Raw genomic sequence first — 16,936 nt, forward strand, 5'->3', positions numbered from 1 at the left:
TTTCATGTTTTAAACCACATCTTGCTTAAAAAAACTAAACTCTATATTAAGTTGAGCTGACTCTCTTATTTTTATGACCTGATTACAGTAAATTGTTTTTACAAAGTGACAGCACATAATTAGTCATCTCTATCTAAATTTAATTATAATTTAAAAAACAAGTTTAAACATTCCCAATGATTAAAAACTGAAGTGATCTAAAAAAAAAAAAGTTATCGCCTTTAATTAAAAAGTATCTGTTTAATGCAATAATCAAGCGTATAATAATGTGGAAAGACGAAAGAATAGAATGCATTTTATTGAAAAAATTAACACAACAATATAAACAAGTTACATGTGCCCTAGTCTCACATCTCACTTATCCAGGAGATAACTTTTTGGTTGACCTCATCCATGATGGATTCCTCAGACCGTCCTCTGACAGCCAGTCCATGGCTGCCTCCCTGCAGCCAGAACACCTCAGTGGGAGCTTCCATGTCCTTCATCATCTTGTTGAAAAGGTCCTGAGAACAGATAACATTAAAACCGGTGCCGCACAAAAGAAAAAAAAGAGAGCTTAATGACAACAAGCAAAGAAGCCGTTTGCACCAGAAAAGCGTGGATTATTCAGGAGAAAAGGTGGCATCCTGCCAGTGGCGCCTCCAGAAATTTTTCATGGGGGTGGCCGGTAGGGGGCCACATTAAATCTTGGGGTGGCACACAAAAACCATGAGCTAAATTTTTTAAATTCATTCTACTAAACGTAGTAAAACAACCTTTAGAAAATCAACAGATAGTTAAATGCCTACTGATTTTTTTCTAAAACATTAACTTATAGTTGATACTACTGTAAATTCTAGTAGATATCATAGGGCCAGTGTTTTTCAACCATTTTTGAGCCACAACACACTTTAACCTTGAAAGAAATCCTGCGGCAAACCAGCAAAAAAAGATGTAAAAAAAAATTTAGAAAAAAAGGAGAAACTCATAGTCTGTATTGATCTACAGTCCCTCTGCAATCTCACATGCATTTTTGTGATAATTGTGGCAGAAAAAGCTGATGTAATAAAAGTTAAGTGAAAAGATTCAAAAACTGTTTGATGTGTGTTCGTTGTTGTTACAAGACGTTAAGAGGAGAGACTCATTGTGCGCTGAGACGCTGTCACTTTAACCCAATGCATCATGGGAGATGTAAACAGCCGCCAAACGCAAAAATAGCGTCTCTGAGCTTCATTGTTTTGTTCACTTTTTTCACGGTCTGATACCAGATTCTGTGGAAAGCTACACCGCTAAAGACGAGCTTTATCTGGTACTTTTCTTGGAACTGAGCGGCTTTATGAGCAGAATCAGAACAAGGATGTGAAGACTTTAACCACTTCTGATTGGTCAGACTGATGACATGTGATTAAGCCTCCTAGAATGATTGGTGGAGACAGTAAAAGGGGCGGGACCTTTCAGAAAACAGTTAAAACTGCAGCTAAATCGGGGTACCCCCATTCTTATCAAAATGTTTTTAATAGAATCAAATAAACACAAAGAAAAAAGTATTTACGATCTTTCATATTCCTAATTTCAAAGTGTTTTATCAGGGGCTGTTTGGATGAACACAGAGCTGATATCCTGGAGATGGAAAATGTTTTAGACCAGTTAATGACGGTAATTTCCCACGGCACACTGGTGCGCTGCGGCACACTGGTTGAAAAACACTGCATTAATTCTAACTTCACCAGTTGGTCCAGGAACAGGTGGAAGACTTTTTGCTGAGTTCTGCCTTGTTTCTCTGAGCAATGATGCTGACTGTCCCTCATCAGATGCCGTCTCCCTCATTCTCTTCTGTCATTCATGCTGGCTGTGGATCATGCTGCTCTTTCTCATCTTCCTTCTCCTCACTACTCCTCTGTTGCTCCCCTACCATCTCTTTCGCTCCTTCTGCTGTACTTTTCTTCTTAAAATAAGAATATATGTTGAATTTCTCTTCATTCTCTGAAAATTGACTTACACAAGCATCAACTATGACTATAGGTAACTATATGTAGAAACAGGACAAAAACCCATCAAAATGTTGTGGTAACACAACAACCAGTGCTTAAATAGTGCCATAAAATGAGAGGCGCGTGTGACAGGGCCATTCTTTTTTACATATTAATAAAAAGTAGTGGCACATCCACCACCGCTGATGATGTGGTGTATTTGCACCAAGTATTTGCGCAAAATACAGATCAGGTGACCTAAAGTACAGTAAAGAGATTGTTAAAAGACACCACTGAAAATATTTAACAGGCATGAAAAGAAATGTAGTGTTTTGGGAGGTGTGATGGTGTGCGCGTGTGAGTGCGTGCGTGCGCACGTGTGTGTGCGTGCGTGCGTGCGTGCGTGCAGAAACTGGTGCTCGCGCGATCCAGGAAGAGAGGGGGGAGAGCGCGTGTGAGTGTGTGGAGCGCATACACACGCGGTCAGTCGCCGTTTTGGACTTAAGGAAAAAGTCATAAAGAAAGTTCATCTTTAGGAACTGAGACTGGTTCTTTTGTCTAACCGGCCCGGAGGCTCTGGGGGTTCGAACGCGGAAGTGAACCCCACGTCTTATACATCTTCTGCGTCCCACGGCTCGTCTTTAGATGTCTGCGCACTCAAAGGCAGCAGGGAGGGGAGGGGGTGAGGGCCGGTTTAGGTGATCAGAGCGACTTGCCCGCTTGCTGGCTGTGCATTTGGGATGAAATGCACAACTGGTCCTACCACAGCTTATAGTGGCTAGTGGGGTGGGGTGGCCACTGGGGTGGCCAGGTGTCGGAGAGGGGTGGCCGTGGCCACCCCTGGCCACCCCCTGGTGGCGCCACTGCATCCTGCAGGAATGAGCATCAAACTTTTGCACGAGTTTGCTCACCCTGTCACACATGTCGTCCTCCGTCCCAGACACAAACAGCACCGGGATGCTTGCGGGGAGCATGCGCAGATCTTCACTCCTCTGCAGGTGGGCGTGGCTCTGCGCTGGAGGATGCAGGGGGAAGCTCAGGCAGATGAGGCCCTGCGGAGCATCATCTCCGTCCTGGCTCAGCTGCCTGGCCAGCGCCGCAGCCGCCCGGCCGCCCATCGACCTACCTGTGGGAGGACATCGTTACCTGTGAATAAAAATACAATTGGAAACGCGACACAAGCCGGAAGAATCTGTAGGTTACCTCCTAGATATATGGATTTTACTGCAAACTTCCCCTGTGATTTCAAGTAATTCTAAAGAGGGAAAAAATGTAAATCAGTTCATTTACAGGATGAGATAACTTTATCAGGAAAAGTTACTATGGCAGCAGCACAATAAAAGTTAAAAAGCACACAAAAAAGGAAAACAAGCATAAGAAGACCTATCAAGAATGAATATTCAGGTGTATAAAAATGCATCTCCCCTTTCCTAGTGACTGACCCAGGCAGCGTGATACGCTTTCACCCTGTAAGCCAGGTTTAGAGCCCTGCAGGTGAAGCGGAGGCAGAGCAGTCCGTCTGATGCCAGGGCGCGCGCCAGGGACGCCAGGTGCCTGAAGTTCATGTCTGCGCCTGCGCCGTGTGTGAGTATGACGGCGGTGAGCGCATGCGTGGAAGTGGTCGGGACGCTCCACGCCGCATCCAGAATCTTGGTCCCAAACGGAATCTTCACGGTTTCCTGTGATCGACAGGGCGGACACCTTAAAAAGTTCACACGAACAATAACGACGTTTTGTTTGCGCGTAAAACCACGCCCACTGGTTCATCTCGCGGGTAAAGTCTCGGTTTAGCATGCAGACCTGAGCTTCTACTTGTCAACTGATAAACGTAACCCGACTTGCAACCCAATTTACGAGATTTACCTCGAAAAACGTGTCCATCGCAACCGAACCGAGCGACCAACTTAATTCACCGACGACAGAAGTGGAAAGTGCGACACCTAGTGTTTCAAAAGATTCATTACACCTTTTCCATGTTTCTGGGCTTTGTGACGTGAAGAGCAAGATCGTAAAAATCTAGCGCTTGTCATGCAATTAGAGTACACATTCAATAAAAAAACAATACATTTGTAATTTCTGTTTTTGCCTTTGGTGGTCATAAACCTGTTATTTTAATTATTTGTAGATGAAAAAAAAAACTTTTTGGGTTAAATCGGTCCAGGTATAAAAATTTCCCTAACTTGTTATTTTTTCCATAAAGGGATCCGTTGAAGAACTGATTCGTATCATTGTCAAAAAGTCAACAATTCTGTGTTTCAAACATCATTTAAAAGTGTACAAATCCTCTTGAATAATGGCAAAAAGAAAAGTCAAAACACAGTGAAAAAAAACGTTTATTAAAAAAGTTTCAAAATACACCAAAGTCACAAAGTTGGTCGTTTTTGGCAGCATATGGTATGAGGACGTTGTTTTTCAGCTATCAAAGCTCATCCTTTATCTGTAAAAGCAAAAAAGAAAACGTATATTAATATTAAAACAAAATCTAAAATTCTTGGTTAGTGTAATGTCACTATTTCTACAGCAGGGGGAGCCAGACTAGAATTTCTTTATGCTTGGAAACATTTTCTCCCATTCTTTCAACAAAAATAAGAAATTAGACCTCATATTGTTCATCTTTATGCTTTAGTTTAATCATTATATTTATATATGCGTCTTTTTTTACTTGATTTATTTTCCTATTAATTTATGACCCAATAAGGTCTAAGAATTGTGTAAAATCTTCCTCTTTTTGTTTTTAATAGCTTGAAATAAACAAATGCGTTACAGTTGTCGACGCATTTTATAATCCAGTGTAGATGTAGAACATTTCATTATACCCAAACTTAAGGTTGAATTTTTCGGGGGAAATTGGGGTTTTGAGATTGTTCCAGCATTTTTCACATATAAAGAAATTAAGCTTAAAATTCCATTTCCGAGTATTTCTCTATTCAAATCGTCGTGAATCTGGCGCTAAAAGATCGTAATTGTGACGCACAAAATACGCTTGGCAGGCCACAAGCTCCCTACTATGACGAGCTCTCAGCAACGGAGAGGGGAAGAGGGGCGGGGTTGCTCTGCACTAACCGTCCCGCCTATGAAACTATGAAGACGACAGGTTCTTAGTCCACATAAGCGTATTACATGTTCAATTAAACAAGGACTATTTAAAGAGACAATAACAGCGACAATAAATGAAATGCTTTGATGCAACAGAAAAATGAATCGTTTTCTCGCACCCCGGCTCTGTGACAGGAACACGGGAAGAGTTCATCCGCCGGCTGCTCCACCGGCTCCATTCCCTCCCGGACCTTTGGCTGGCTCACCTGGAGTTTGGAATACTCCTGCAACAGCAACACTTTCAGGTCTTTGATGCTTTTTTATTTTATTTTGCAGTGATGCAAACAACGATACCGTGAAAAGTCTGTAGTAGTAACAAAAAACGGTGTCTCCCATGAGGTGACGGCGAGCAAACTGTTGTCCTGCAAGTGCAATCTTCTGAGCCTGATGGAGAAAGAAAAACGTGTTTACCTTTTTTCATTTTTTTAAATCGTCGGTGGGTTCATACGACAGAGTTTAAGGGCCACCAAAAAAATAAATAAAAGTAAAATTACGAGATTTAAAGTTGTAAATTGACTAGATTAAAGTGGAGGTGATCATACAGAGCAGCAGGTGAAGGCCTCACAGCAGCAGAGCAGACCCACTAAACTCAACAGGTGAGCTGAATGTTTATTGATAACGTTCCAAATGTTTGGAAGCTCATTTGTTTGATTAATGATTTATCAATGTTTTATTTATTGATGGGGGGTTTGCAGGATCTCTGCAGCCGTTGATGAAGACGTCGGTGTCGCTGCAGATGTCCACTTCAATCCTTTATTCCTCCATTGAAGACCAGATCTCTACGTCTGTGTGACGCTTCCGTCTGAAGAGGAGGAGCACTTTCTGGCATTGTCAACGTTCTAATATAACAGACCATTTTCATTCCTCTTTATTGTTTTATGTTGAAACAGGACGTTCCATCTGCAGGAGGGGGCGTATGGAACACTGTTTACTTCTGCATTGGTGTTCGGATGACAGGTTCATGACGTAATGTGACAGATGAACTTCAGGTTATGTGAATGAAAAGCAGAATAAAGGCTGCAGCGGTCCTCTGCACCCAAACGTGTCTCTGACCTCCTTATTTTACAGATGAAACTCCGCTTTACTGACACCGAACCCCGGAAAGACGAATACACTGACAATAATCTGATTTTGAGTCGCCAAAAGGTTCAGAATTTCTCTGTATTTGAAACCTTGAGCTTCACAAAAGGCTCCACATCTTTCATCTTCAAGCTAGGCTCTGATAAACAGACAACATTGTTTTTCCCCTCATTAAGGTATGACTTTTTTTCTCAAACATTTACGACTTTAAGATCTCGTAGTTTAACTATTATGACTTTTTTTCTCGTAGATTTACCACTTAATAGTCGTAATTTAAAAAGAAACAAATTGTTTGTAAAGTGGCCCTAAAGCTCCGTCGTAGGACCACCTGGGAGGAGGACTTCTTTTTTTATTTTTTATTTTCATCCTCACCTCTGAGTCGTGGTCCCGAGCCCACTGGATCTTCTCCAGCAGGTCCCCCAGGTCCGCTCTCACGGGGACGTAATGCTCCCACGCTCGCAGCTGCTTGTAGAAATGCTCGTAATAAGCAGAGTCCACCTTGAAGACCACGCTGTCTCCTGCCAGCAGGTACGGCAGCCTGTAGGCCGCCACGGTGCCGTCGATGTTTATCTGATACTTGTACTGCAGGTGAACAGAGAGGTCAGGACTCCTCCGTTGGGAATTAAAATAAAGAAAAAGCGGAGAAGTTTCACCTTAAAGAAGTCGAAGAAGGAGACGTGTTTGACCAGCGGACCGTAGAGGCTCTCGTCGTGCTTGAAGAAGAAGAAGTTGGTGAAGGCGGCGTCGATGAGGTCGGGGTGAGCCCTGGAAAGCTGGACCAGCTCAAGTCGCTCCCGACGGCTGTCCCGCCCCCTCCAGAAGGCCGTGGCGTTCTTCTCGGGCCACGCCGGCCCGGTGTTGCCCTGAACAGACATCATGTCCAGGCTTACTCTGTTTGTTGCACAAAATCAATGTCAGGATCTCTGCTGTGCTAAAGGTTCCTCAGGTTTTTAGAGTCATCGTGACCTGATCCGGAGACATGGGCGCCAACTACAACTAGGGAGCAGTTGGCGCCCATGTCTCCGGATCAGGTCACGATGACTCTAACAGCCTCAGGCTGTTAGAGTCTAACTACTAACAACAGTTTGAATTGAACTATGAAAACATAGGAGTGGGTGACCGGCTGCTCTAAAAAAAAACAAAGTGTGGCCGCAGTTTAAATGTACTAAAAGTCATAAGAAAAAAAATAAAATAAAAATGGTTGGTGAGTTTTGTTTCTTCCTCACAGATTTGCGTTTCAAAGCGCAAACAGATTTAAAATTAGGAGTGCATGCTTGTGTGAAAATCTCTTCTCCACCTTGAACTTCAGTAAGTCTAAGTAGAGTCCAGATTGACTGTCAATCATCTTTAAGCCACACTGAGGGTCTCAGCTGTACCAGAGGACGCAGGAGCCGAGTGTCCAGCAGTAAGAAGACGGCATGAGACGCCGCGTTCAGAAGATGATTGAGGTGACAGAACTGTAAAACTTGAGTCTTCTGTTGTATTTAACAGTAATAATTTCAGTGTTAACTGAACTGTGTTAATAATGATGTTTCAATCTGAAAACAGCAGATATAGAAGACCAAATAAACAGAAAGTTACTACTGTTTTTTTAACTTATTGATTTTGATTTGATTGAGAGTTTTATAAGTAAAATTGGTACAAAAAAACAGTTCTTAATAGAGTATAGTTGGTACATGTTGTGTAGCAGAGAAAGTTACACATAACTTGTTTACACCAGGGTCCTTAGTCATCTTATTTTGGGTTATAAAATATAATAAAAAGTCAGAGGAGGTGGTTGTTGTTTTTTATTTCTGATTCAAATCGGCATCGGCCCTCAGACACTCACAAGTTCAAAATACGTTTCCCTGTTTGTTAAGACGACTGAACCAGTGGGGATACCAGCTCAGGCCAGACTTAGGTGGCAGTGGAGTGACAAGAGCCACAGGAGGAGGCCCCGCCCACAGAAAACAAAGATTCAGGTCCGACCCATAAAGTCAGCAAAAGCGCATTTGGCCTGAACACGACTAAAACCGTTCTCCTCCTCTGGTTGTCCATCAACTCAAAAGTCTCCAAACCGCCTCTCTCTTTTTTACGATCAAAGGACTGAGAATCGATTCGTCTTCTCCGTCTGTGCTTCTCGCTCGAGTTTGAGAAAACTTCAGGTTAAAATACTGCTGGGAAGAAAAACAAGACGTTTCATGCAAATGCCTCCGCTGAAATTCAGGGTGGAAGGTACTTCAAACCCCTGTGTTCCTCATTTCCTTTTAAAGTACCGGCTCAGATGAACGCAGACACTTGAAATCCTCACAGAAAGAGACGTGAATTATTAAAAAACCTCCATAAAGACGAGAATAATTCAAATGCAGCCCATTTTTAGAGAACGTTTCAAACCGTTTTCTTGGTTTCTGTCCGTCTGCACGAAGCGGTTTGTCTTAAATGTTCCTGGATGGGCCCATGCCTCACCTTCCCATGGTCTCCAGGACGGACTCCGTCAGGTCGTACGTGGGCATCACGATGTCCCGGCTGCTGTTGGAGCCACACCAGGAGAAGATGGGATGGATCTCCTCCGTGGGTTTCCTCTTCTCCAGGGGCCAGTCCCCCAGATTGACGAAGAACTCCACATCGGGGAGGTGCACCTGCACTCACAGGACGCCCCCACGCCACAGGTCAGGCCTAAATAGCCAACACTGGGCACTTCTGCTGAATCTCAAAGACTTTGGCAGCTGAAAAGATGACGTGGTCGGGCCTGCATTTTGTTTTCAAACCTTCAAGGCGCTTACCTTCCGAGTGAGCGACAGCAGAACGGCGTCCATGAAGATCCGGAAGCCAACGTGTTCTCCAAACGTCTTGATGTAAACCTGAGAGGAAATGGAAAACCGTTCTAAAGTTCTGGAAGTTCTGGCTGGAAATAAACCAGAGTAGGAGCCAGAATGAAGAAAACTCCCATTCCTGTCAGAGTTAGACAGACTTGGCTAATTAACGGACATCCTTGATTGATCATCAGCTGATCTCTGCTTTGAAAGATGTTCATAAATGACCCCCCCTCAAAAAAAAAACATTTATGAACAGAGAAGAGAAAAAAAAACTTTTATATTGTGAGAAATCGAGAAATCTTAGAACTTCAAATTAAAGTTGAACAACGGTTTTTATGAATGATTTGATTTTTTTTGCCCATATCTTTTACATCCTACATTTATTTTCCAACCACTTAACATCTGAAATGGATTTGATATTTATGTGTCTTGTCATTTTTAAAGTATTATTTCTATTATTTTTAATGCTTGAAAATAAACCAATCTACCGTAAATTCCGGACTACAAAGCGCACCCGATTACAAGCCGCACCCACCCATATTCACGTGTTTGACTGCGTTTATACATACACAAGCCGCGTCAGAGTACAAGCCGCGCATGTGATAGCCGATATTGTCATCCTGACAGATCACGCCCAGCATCCCAGAGCGAGTGCTATTTATTAGCACATTGTGGGTGGTGCCAGTTTTGCCTCTGGGTCACGTATTTGAGTGTATCGACATCTGTCAAACAGCATGGACCTCTATTCTGTTCACAAGTCCCTCAGTTATGGTGTTTTTATTTCATTTTTTTTTTACTTATTGACAATCTAGGTATCATACATAAAATTACAAACAGTAACCATATAATCAACATTACATCCCTCAGTTATAATGAGGAAATTTACATCCGCGATTCCACATTTCCCATGAGTCTTAGGGGCTAAAGGCGGGGCCAACGCCCGGCTCGCCATTCTGTTGTACGTGTTTAAGAATTAGCAAGTAGCAGCAGTGCATGGAGGGGTGAACGGGAAAAGCTCTCCTTCCGCTTGTGTCGCGGCAGCGTTATGGGAGTAACAGGACTGGTTAGAAAACACAACGGTAAAATACAGCAGCGGCGACTGAAAAGCGCGCGCCTCAGTGCGGCGCGTGCGTCAGAATTCAGAAGCCTCTGCGCTCCGCTCCCGCCCCGCGCGCTCCTTGTCTCCCCTTCCTATCTACTCCGACACCTCTGGCCAGGGCGGCTTCAAGGAGGAGCACTTCGTCCCCGTTGCGCCGGTGGATGGAGCAAATCGTTTCTGTGCAAAGCAATCGGACTTAATACTGTACGTTTTGTGTATGAGGGGCAGATGCGTTGTTACGTGTGGGAGCCATCAGACTGCCATCGGCCCCGCAGCTCAATCAGCAGGAGAAGATGTCTCCAGCTCACACGGAGGCTGTGAGTTTTTCAAAGCAAAATTCCGCTTTTACGGTTTCCTTAGAAACCGTAAATGGAGTGTAAATTCACTCCATGCGCTGTTCTCTCCGTCACGCAGCAAACCGGGTTTTCCAAACCCGTTGGTGACGGTGGACTTTTTCACGCTGCCTTTAACTATTGCTTTTAACTTGAAAGCTTCATCATATTGTAGCGGCGATCACGTGCACGTTGGGTCTGATGGCCCCAAAGGATTCTGGGATGCGGCCGGGCATGCGTGTTTCATTTTGTTGAACCATGACTGAAGTGTCTAAGACCTGAAACCAAGTCCATGCTGTTTGGCTGCATAGAGGTGTGTTGAATAAAAATGCCTCGTGCTTGGTGTTAGATAGAGAACTCAAACTATTCACTGAGTTCGAAAGTACGTACATGGCGGCCGCCAATTAAATCCATAAATTAGCCGCGTCACTGAATAAGCCGCAAGGCTGTAAGCGCAGGAAAAAAGTAGCGGCTTGTAGTCCGGAAATTACGGTAATCCAAACATGAATAAATATAAGCAAAAACTGCTACTGTGTGTTTTTGCAATAACCTAATCAAAGATTATGTCATTTTTAAACATTTTTATACAAGAAAAGTAAAACGTATGAAACTCTAGTGAGTAATAGCTAAAGAAAAAAACCAGATTAAAGTCATGATGATTTTGATGGAAATTACTCCTAAACAGGAGATTAATTTGATAAATGTGATTAAATGTCACTTTTTTCTGCTGTAGACAAAAGAATTTCCCCATCATAGGATAAAAAAAGTCTTTTAAAGTCTATCTGTCAATCCAAATTTGAATCAGAGCTAATCAACATTGTGTTTTATTTTTAAAAAGTGCGTTTAATAACTTTAAGGTAATAAAGAAAGCAGATTTTTTAACCCATTGGGTGAAGTTTGGCCCTTCTTGTTTTTCCTCTTTTTTATCCATTGATCTTATTAATTGATTTAAATTATTTTGTTACTGTTAATTGCTGCAACCCCAAAAACAACAAAATTAAAAAGGTCAAATGAACTTTAAAGCACAAGTAAAAATTGCTTCTGGGTTCTCCAGGGTAAAAATTTTTATTTTTTTATTTTTTGGGGGGGGGGCTGTAAGATTTTAGGGTTAAAAAAATAAAAATATTTAACTGTGAGATTGAATTATTTGTTTCACATCACTAATAGAAATTAACTGTTGAGTAAATAGTTATTGCTAATGGAATTTTCTTTTCTTTTTCCTGCTGTGAGAAACACCACAGAGTTTCAGACTTTAAAGTTGGAGTTTTGTTAAACCTCCAAACTCCCCTGAAAACTCTCCAACTGTCCCAAACACTCAGACTTTGGAATGTAAACCCTCAGTTGGCTCATTCATGGCACACTTGCTGCTTCTCACAGGGATCTGGTGGAAAATACCTTGTTGTCTTTGATGGTGTAGTGACAGAGGCTGTGGCGCTGCCTGAACCGCGGTGGGATCTCCCGCGCGTTGCGGTCTGGATCGACGGTTGTGAAGACGGACAGATCCTGGTCTATCTGGGCGAAGGCCTGAGGACAGTGCATGTGGGCCTCCCAAACAGAACCGCTCGGCTCAGGACAGTCGCAGCCTTCGTGATAAACCGGACCTGCAGGGGAGGCAGTACTTTTCAGATCCTTTTTTTGGAATTTCAAAGCACTATGAGGTTTGTGAAATAATTTTCAGAACTAGGAGGCTTTTTAAAGGCTATTCTACCTTTAAGCGTATAGGGAGACTTCCCAACGTGCTTCTCTTTGTGCAAAATGTGGATTTGCAGGTCTGTGTAGGTGGCATACATTCGATAGCGCACTAAGAAAGACCCGTCCCGACGGTCCAGGACCTGGACCCAGATCCTGGGGAACTGCTCCACCGCAGACTTCATCTTCACCTCAAAGGTTTTCTCCCCCGGTGAAGCTGTTAGGCTGTGAGGAGAACATTTTACACATAATCACACATCTTAGAAAACGGGTTGGAATTCCTGAAAACTGTTGTTCTTTTTGGAATGAAGACATTGGAACGACTGAGCATCTTTTCTTTGAATGTTTTTACTCTAATGTCTTTTGGGATAATATGCATTGTTGGCTTTTCACCAAAATTCCATGTTTAGCAGACTTTTCTATTAAGGACATCATTTTGGGTTTTATTTTAGAAAACAAAAACACAGAATTTATTTTAAATGTAATAATCATTTTGGGTAAATTCTATAGACACAAATGTCAATTCCGTAAAAATCAAACCCTATATATTTTTTTACATTTCATGAAGAACTTTGCTCTTTTTTTTCATCCCTAAACTTCATAGAAAATAAACTTGCTATGGAACTTCAAAATATCATAGGTACCTTGCAGATGTTTGATAACCCCTAAGTTATTGATCATTACAATGCCCATGTCACCCCTTTATTTTACTTATTTTTAGTTCAATCTTTTTTATTTAAGTTTGTATTTTTCTGTATAATTGTATATTTAACTTTTTTAATGTTGATACATTTTTCTATACTTGTTGTATTTGTAACTTGTTGAATATTTTTTACAACTTCCACAATACTGTAAACCTGTAGCGTTTTTTCAATTTAATATTTTTTTTAAATATTTCCTCAATAATTATGAAGGCTGGGAGGGAGGGGTCCTTTCTCATCGAACTGAGACCTGATTGGCTGCCAGACCACTGCATCCAGCTGTGATTGGCTCTCGTAGTCCATAACAATGATGTGATTTGATAACAACGCGGAAGTTAAAGGAAAGAGTTTTCTGAGGCTTATAGGGAATGTTTCTTGAGTCAATAAACACAAACTACAGTACAGTATTTCTGGGAAAACAAAACAAAGATTTGAGTCATATGCTGCGCTATGAAAAGGTTATTAAAAAAGACAATTAACTTACTTGGTCCCCGAGCTGTCAACCGCCTGGATGTAGAAAAACCGAGCTGGAAGGACGATGTTTGTTTCCAGTCCTGGTCCCCATATCAAAGTTTGGTCCGCATCCAGAACCGAAGCAGCCTGAGCTCCGAGGTGCCCATCAAACACCTCCAGACAGAAACACGTCGCTAACAGAGGCAGCAGTCCCAGAGACATGATGGTGATGACGTCCTCGGCACCGTGGACACGTATTTCACCTTTCTCTGCTCACCGTATCGAGTTGGAGTCCGAGGGGCATTTGGACTCAAACAAGTAAATACTAGCACTGCCAAAATGTACGGCTATCACCTGCAAAATTGTCTTTAAAAACGATTAAATTGTCTTTGTTCTCCTTCTTCTTCCTCTAGTTAAATGGCGGGAGGCACCAACGAAAAGGCGCATTACCGCCACCTACTGTATGGAGGATGGATCGGAGTGGGGGACTACCTAACTTAAAAACAAAAACAAAAAAACTTTATTCTCCTCAATAATCTGGTTCTGGTCAAAAAACCTATAACTGCATCATTTAACTTTACCTCCCGTCCCAAAAGCTTCTTCAAAATCAGCCGTTCACCTTCTGGCCACGGGCTCAACTACCTAATTTCATAGGGGTATGCGGCCACATCAATTGCAAAATAATAATATTAACTTTGGTTTGGCGCTCCTATGCGACGCACATGCTGCATACCCACATTTTGCTTTTTTCTGCCCTATACAATTCACAATGACACAAAATGTGCTCCACTGGTTCTTCCCCTTTCCTGCAATCACACAAACCAGTTGGATGTTTCCCCATCAAATGTAATGTATCATTTAGAGCAGCGTGTCCCATCCTCAATCGTGATATTATGCCGTGAACTCTGGTCTTTACTCTGATATTCATACCTCTCCCCACTTTGTTTTGAATACTGAATAGATGTCGACCTTTCCTCTCACGTTCCCATCGTTTCTGCCATTCTTCTATAACACGCCTCCTAATAATCGCCCTAATTTCCGTTCTGCCTAAAGGAATTTCCATCTCTACACCCCCTTTTAACGCCCGTTTTGCCAGAAAATCAGCCATTTCATTTCCCTCCACCCCCCCTCCATGTGCTGGTACCCACATAAATCTGATGCTTATCTTCACTTTTTCCAACCTGAAGAAACTCTCATAAATTTCATACATTAGATCTGACCTGCTATCAGAAGAAAAATATTTCAAGGACATCAGTGCAGATAATGAGTCTGAACATGTTATACCATCTCCAATTCTATTCTGTTCTAACCAGTGTAAACTAAATGATATTGCCAACATTTCAACTGCAAACACTGACAGATCCTTTGACGTCTTGATTCCGACATATTTTCCTAATGTAGGGATACAGAAAGAAAAACCAGTCCTCTTATGTTTTGTTGTGGATTTCTTGCAGTCTTGAAAAGGCGGGATCTTTGCTCGTGAAAGTGAGACCTGATTGGCTGCCAGGCCGCTTCATCCGACTGTGATTGGCTTAACCCTTGTTCTATCCTAGGCACTTTAACATTGGGAGTTGGGTCATCTAGACCCACTAGACAGTGCTCTGAACCTTTTTTCTTCAATGATTTGTGATCTTCACTGGTGTCTATGGATTACATGAAATCTAAAGATACTCTCTCATGCTTAACCAATGATTTGATTGGATAGCACCACGGAAGTGAAAGCAATCGTTTTTTTTAAATATAACTTTATGTTAAAAAAATTGGATCAGAGTAAACAGAAAAAGTGAACAAGGGGGCGAAGGAAAATGAACAATAAATTAAAAAGAAAGTAAAAAAAAGATTCACAGATTACACCGAACAAATCACAAAATTAAACAAAAGCCAAATGGGTTACCACTTATCCAAACTATACCTTTCAAATGGGTTACAGGTTTTAACAGCTTTTAAATTCACTGAATTTTGTGGCTAAAGTGATGTATTTTACATTTTATTTTTTGTCTTAAAGTTGTATTGATGTGTTTTTTACTGTTTGTCTCAAAGTTCAGTCAGTTGTCTTTAAAGATAGTTTTTCTTTCCGCATCGGTGTTTTGATTATGATTCTGACGTTTTTTACTAAAATCCCACAACGTGAATGTCTTAAATAGCAATATTTCTTGATTACGTGAAGTTACTGTGGTCATTGGTGCACATACGACACACACAGATCCAACTGTTCCCCTCCTAAACTTCCATCCATTTTCTTAACCCGCTCTATGCCTTCCGGGGAGGCGGGATTTCCGGAGGCTGTCCTGACTAATGTTGAGGGATGGCGGGTATTACTCCCTGGTCTGTTGCAGGGTGGATGGAGCTGAAGCAATCCCGATCACTATGCCGGCTCCCGGGAGGTGAGCTGGCGGCCAGACAGAGACCCGGTGTGGGATGGAGAGCCAGCCTGTTTGGGCCTCCTGAACATTTTTCTTATTTCCATCGAGGCAATAATTAAAATGGTCCCCTGATTCTATTCTTGTTTTTACTTTGACCCTCTCTGGTTAATGCGGGACAGCAAGTCTTCAGCAAGTCGTTGTGACATCACAAAAGCTCATTAATTGAAACCGCGCGCCTTTAAGGCAGTTTGACAGTGATTTAAAAGAAGAAAGACTCAGAAATGCAAAAACAGAATGATTTCTTGTATCATTGGTTCTCTCTCATTAGAAAAATGCCACAGAAACATGTCAAAAACTCAAAAAACATGATTTTCGTCGGAGCGGAACCTTAATGAATGACGGCCAACAATTATAACTTGAAAATTCTTATTTAAAAATATGCAAATATTTTTTATGCATGCCACAAAGACTATATGATTAGTAATATCATATTTCATTTTTAAGTATTGTGAAATATATTTAAAAATGATTTTTTAAATATATACTCCCAAAATTCCACAGAGCTATGGTAAAGGATTTGAAAGGACAATAAGGGAAAGTCATTAAATATGGTGCATTTTAAGGTTTTATACAAAATGTAAGTTAAACTGATCTGAAATCTTTAAATATTATTCAACTGAAATCTTTATACATGTCAAAGGAAATAAAAAAAATACACAACTTAAGCCTGCTGACTGTTAAAATACTCTTACCACCTTCAAAATTCTTCTACAAAACTCAATTTTATTTTCCTGCTTTTTTCTTGGATTTCTTTTTGATCATTATCATGGTAAAAATTATAAACTCAAAATGTTTATTAAATTGTTCTTGTCTTGGAGAAAGACAAAAGAATAAAAAAAAGTGAAAGGAAGAGGCATCAGACCCTCAGTGGTTTGTAGGCTTTGTTTCTCAATCAACACATGTGGTGAATCTTCATTTCTAGCTCCCTGGATGGGAAAATAAGCGAGCCAGATATACTAATGACTGCAGCAAACGCAGATGGAGAAAACGCCGCCTGGATGTTGGCTGCACATTTGCTGGTTGAACCCAAGTCTCCACTTTTTGCTCCTAAATTGATGAAGCCAGGAAATAGTGAATGCAGCAGTTCCTCCAAAGACTTCTGGAGGTAGTTTGTAGACAAGAGAAAGTCTCAATGGCCTTGTCCAAACTGGAGAGCGGCATTCTGCATATGAAGGCTGCTGACGTCACAGCGCCGCCACAAGTGCTGTCCAAATTCACAGACTCCTTCATGTGGCCAACGAATACGGCCTTCTTTTTCCTGATTTCAAGGAATGGTCTGGTGTGTCCTTCTATGCCGTCCGTATCCCAAGATGCATTGC

The 16,936-nt window shown here is 41.7% G+C and overlaps 2 protein-coding genes and 1 long non-coding RNA gene across 3 annotated transcripts; 1 reads left to right on the forward strand and 2 right to left on the reverse strand.

The window, feature by feature from the left end:
* Positions 1 to 282: 282 nt before the first annotated feature.
* tex30 (testis expressed 30) lies at positions 283 to 3,948 on the reverse strand. Its single transcript, XM_004086917.4, has 5 exons — positions 3,813 to 3,948; positions 3,392 to 3,628; positions 3,153 to 3,204; positions 2,861 to 3,075; positions 283 to 503 (listed from the first exon to the last, which is right to left on the reverse strand). The coding sequence occupies exons 1-5, from the start codon at positions 3,828 to 3,830 to the stop codon at positions 348 to 350; spliced, it is 678 nt and encodes a 225-aa protein (XP_004086965.1). The 5' UTR covers positions 3,831 to 3,948; the 3' UTR covers positions 283 to 347.
* A 316-nt stretch (positions 3,949 to 4,264) lies between these two features.
* Positions 4,265 to 13,635, reverse strand: poglut2 (protein O-glucosyltransferase 2). Its single transcript, XM_004086918.4, has 10 exons — positions 13,226 to 13,635; positions 12,060 to 12,265; positions 11,747 to 11,952; positions 8,888 to 8,965; positions 8,571 to 8,743; positions 6,779 to 7,016; positions 6,498 to 6,707; positions 5,340 to 5,429; positions 5,165 to 5,269; positions 4,265 to 4,386 (listed from the first exon to the last, which is right to left on the reverse strand). The coding sequence occupies exons 1-10, from the start codon at positions 13,414 to 13,416 to the stop codon at positions 4,369 to 4,371; spliced, it is 1,515 nt and encodes a 504-aa protein (XP_004086966.1). The 5' UTR covers positions 13,417 to 13,635; the 3' UTR covers positions 4,265 to 4,368.
* Positions 13,224 to 15,348, forward strand: LOC144988631 (uncharacterized). Its single transcript, XR_013652575.1, has 2 exons — positions 13,224 to 13,512; positions 13,608 to 15,348. It is a non-coding gene; the product is annotated as an uncharacterized LOC144988631 (long non-coding RNA).
* Positions 15,349 to 16,936: the final 1,588 nt, after the last annotated feature.

The sequence above is a fragment of the Oryzias latipes genome, chromosome 21, assembly GCF_053564925.1.
Source record: "Oryzias latipes strain Hd-rR chromosome 21, Olatipes_Hd-rR_3.1".
Taxonomy (NCBI): Eukaryota; Metazoa; Chordata; class Actinopteri; order Beloniformes; family Adrianichthyidae; genus Oryzias; species Oryzias latipes.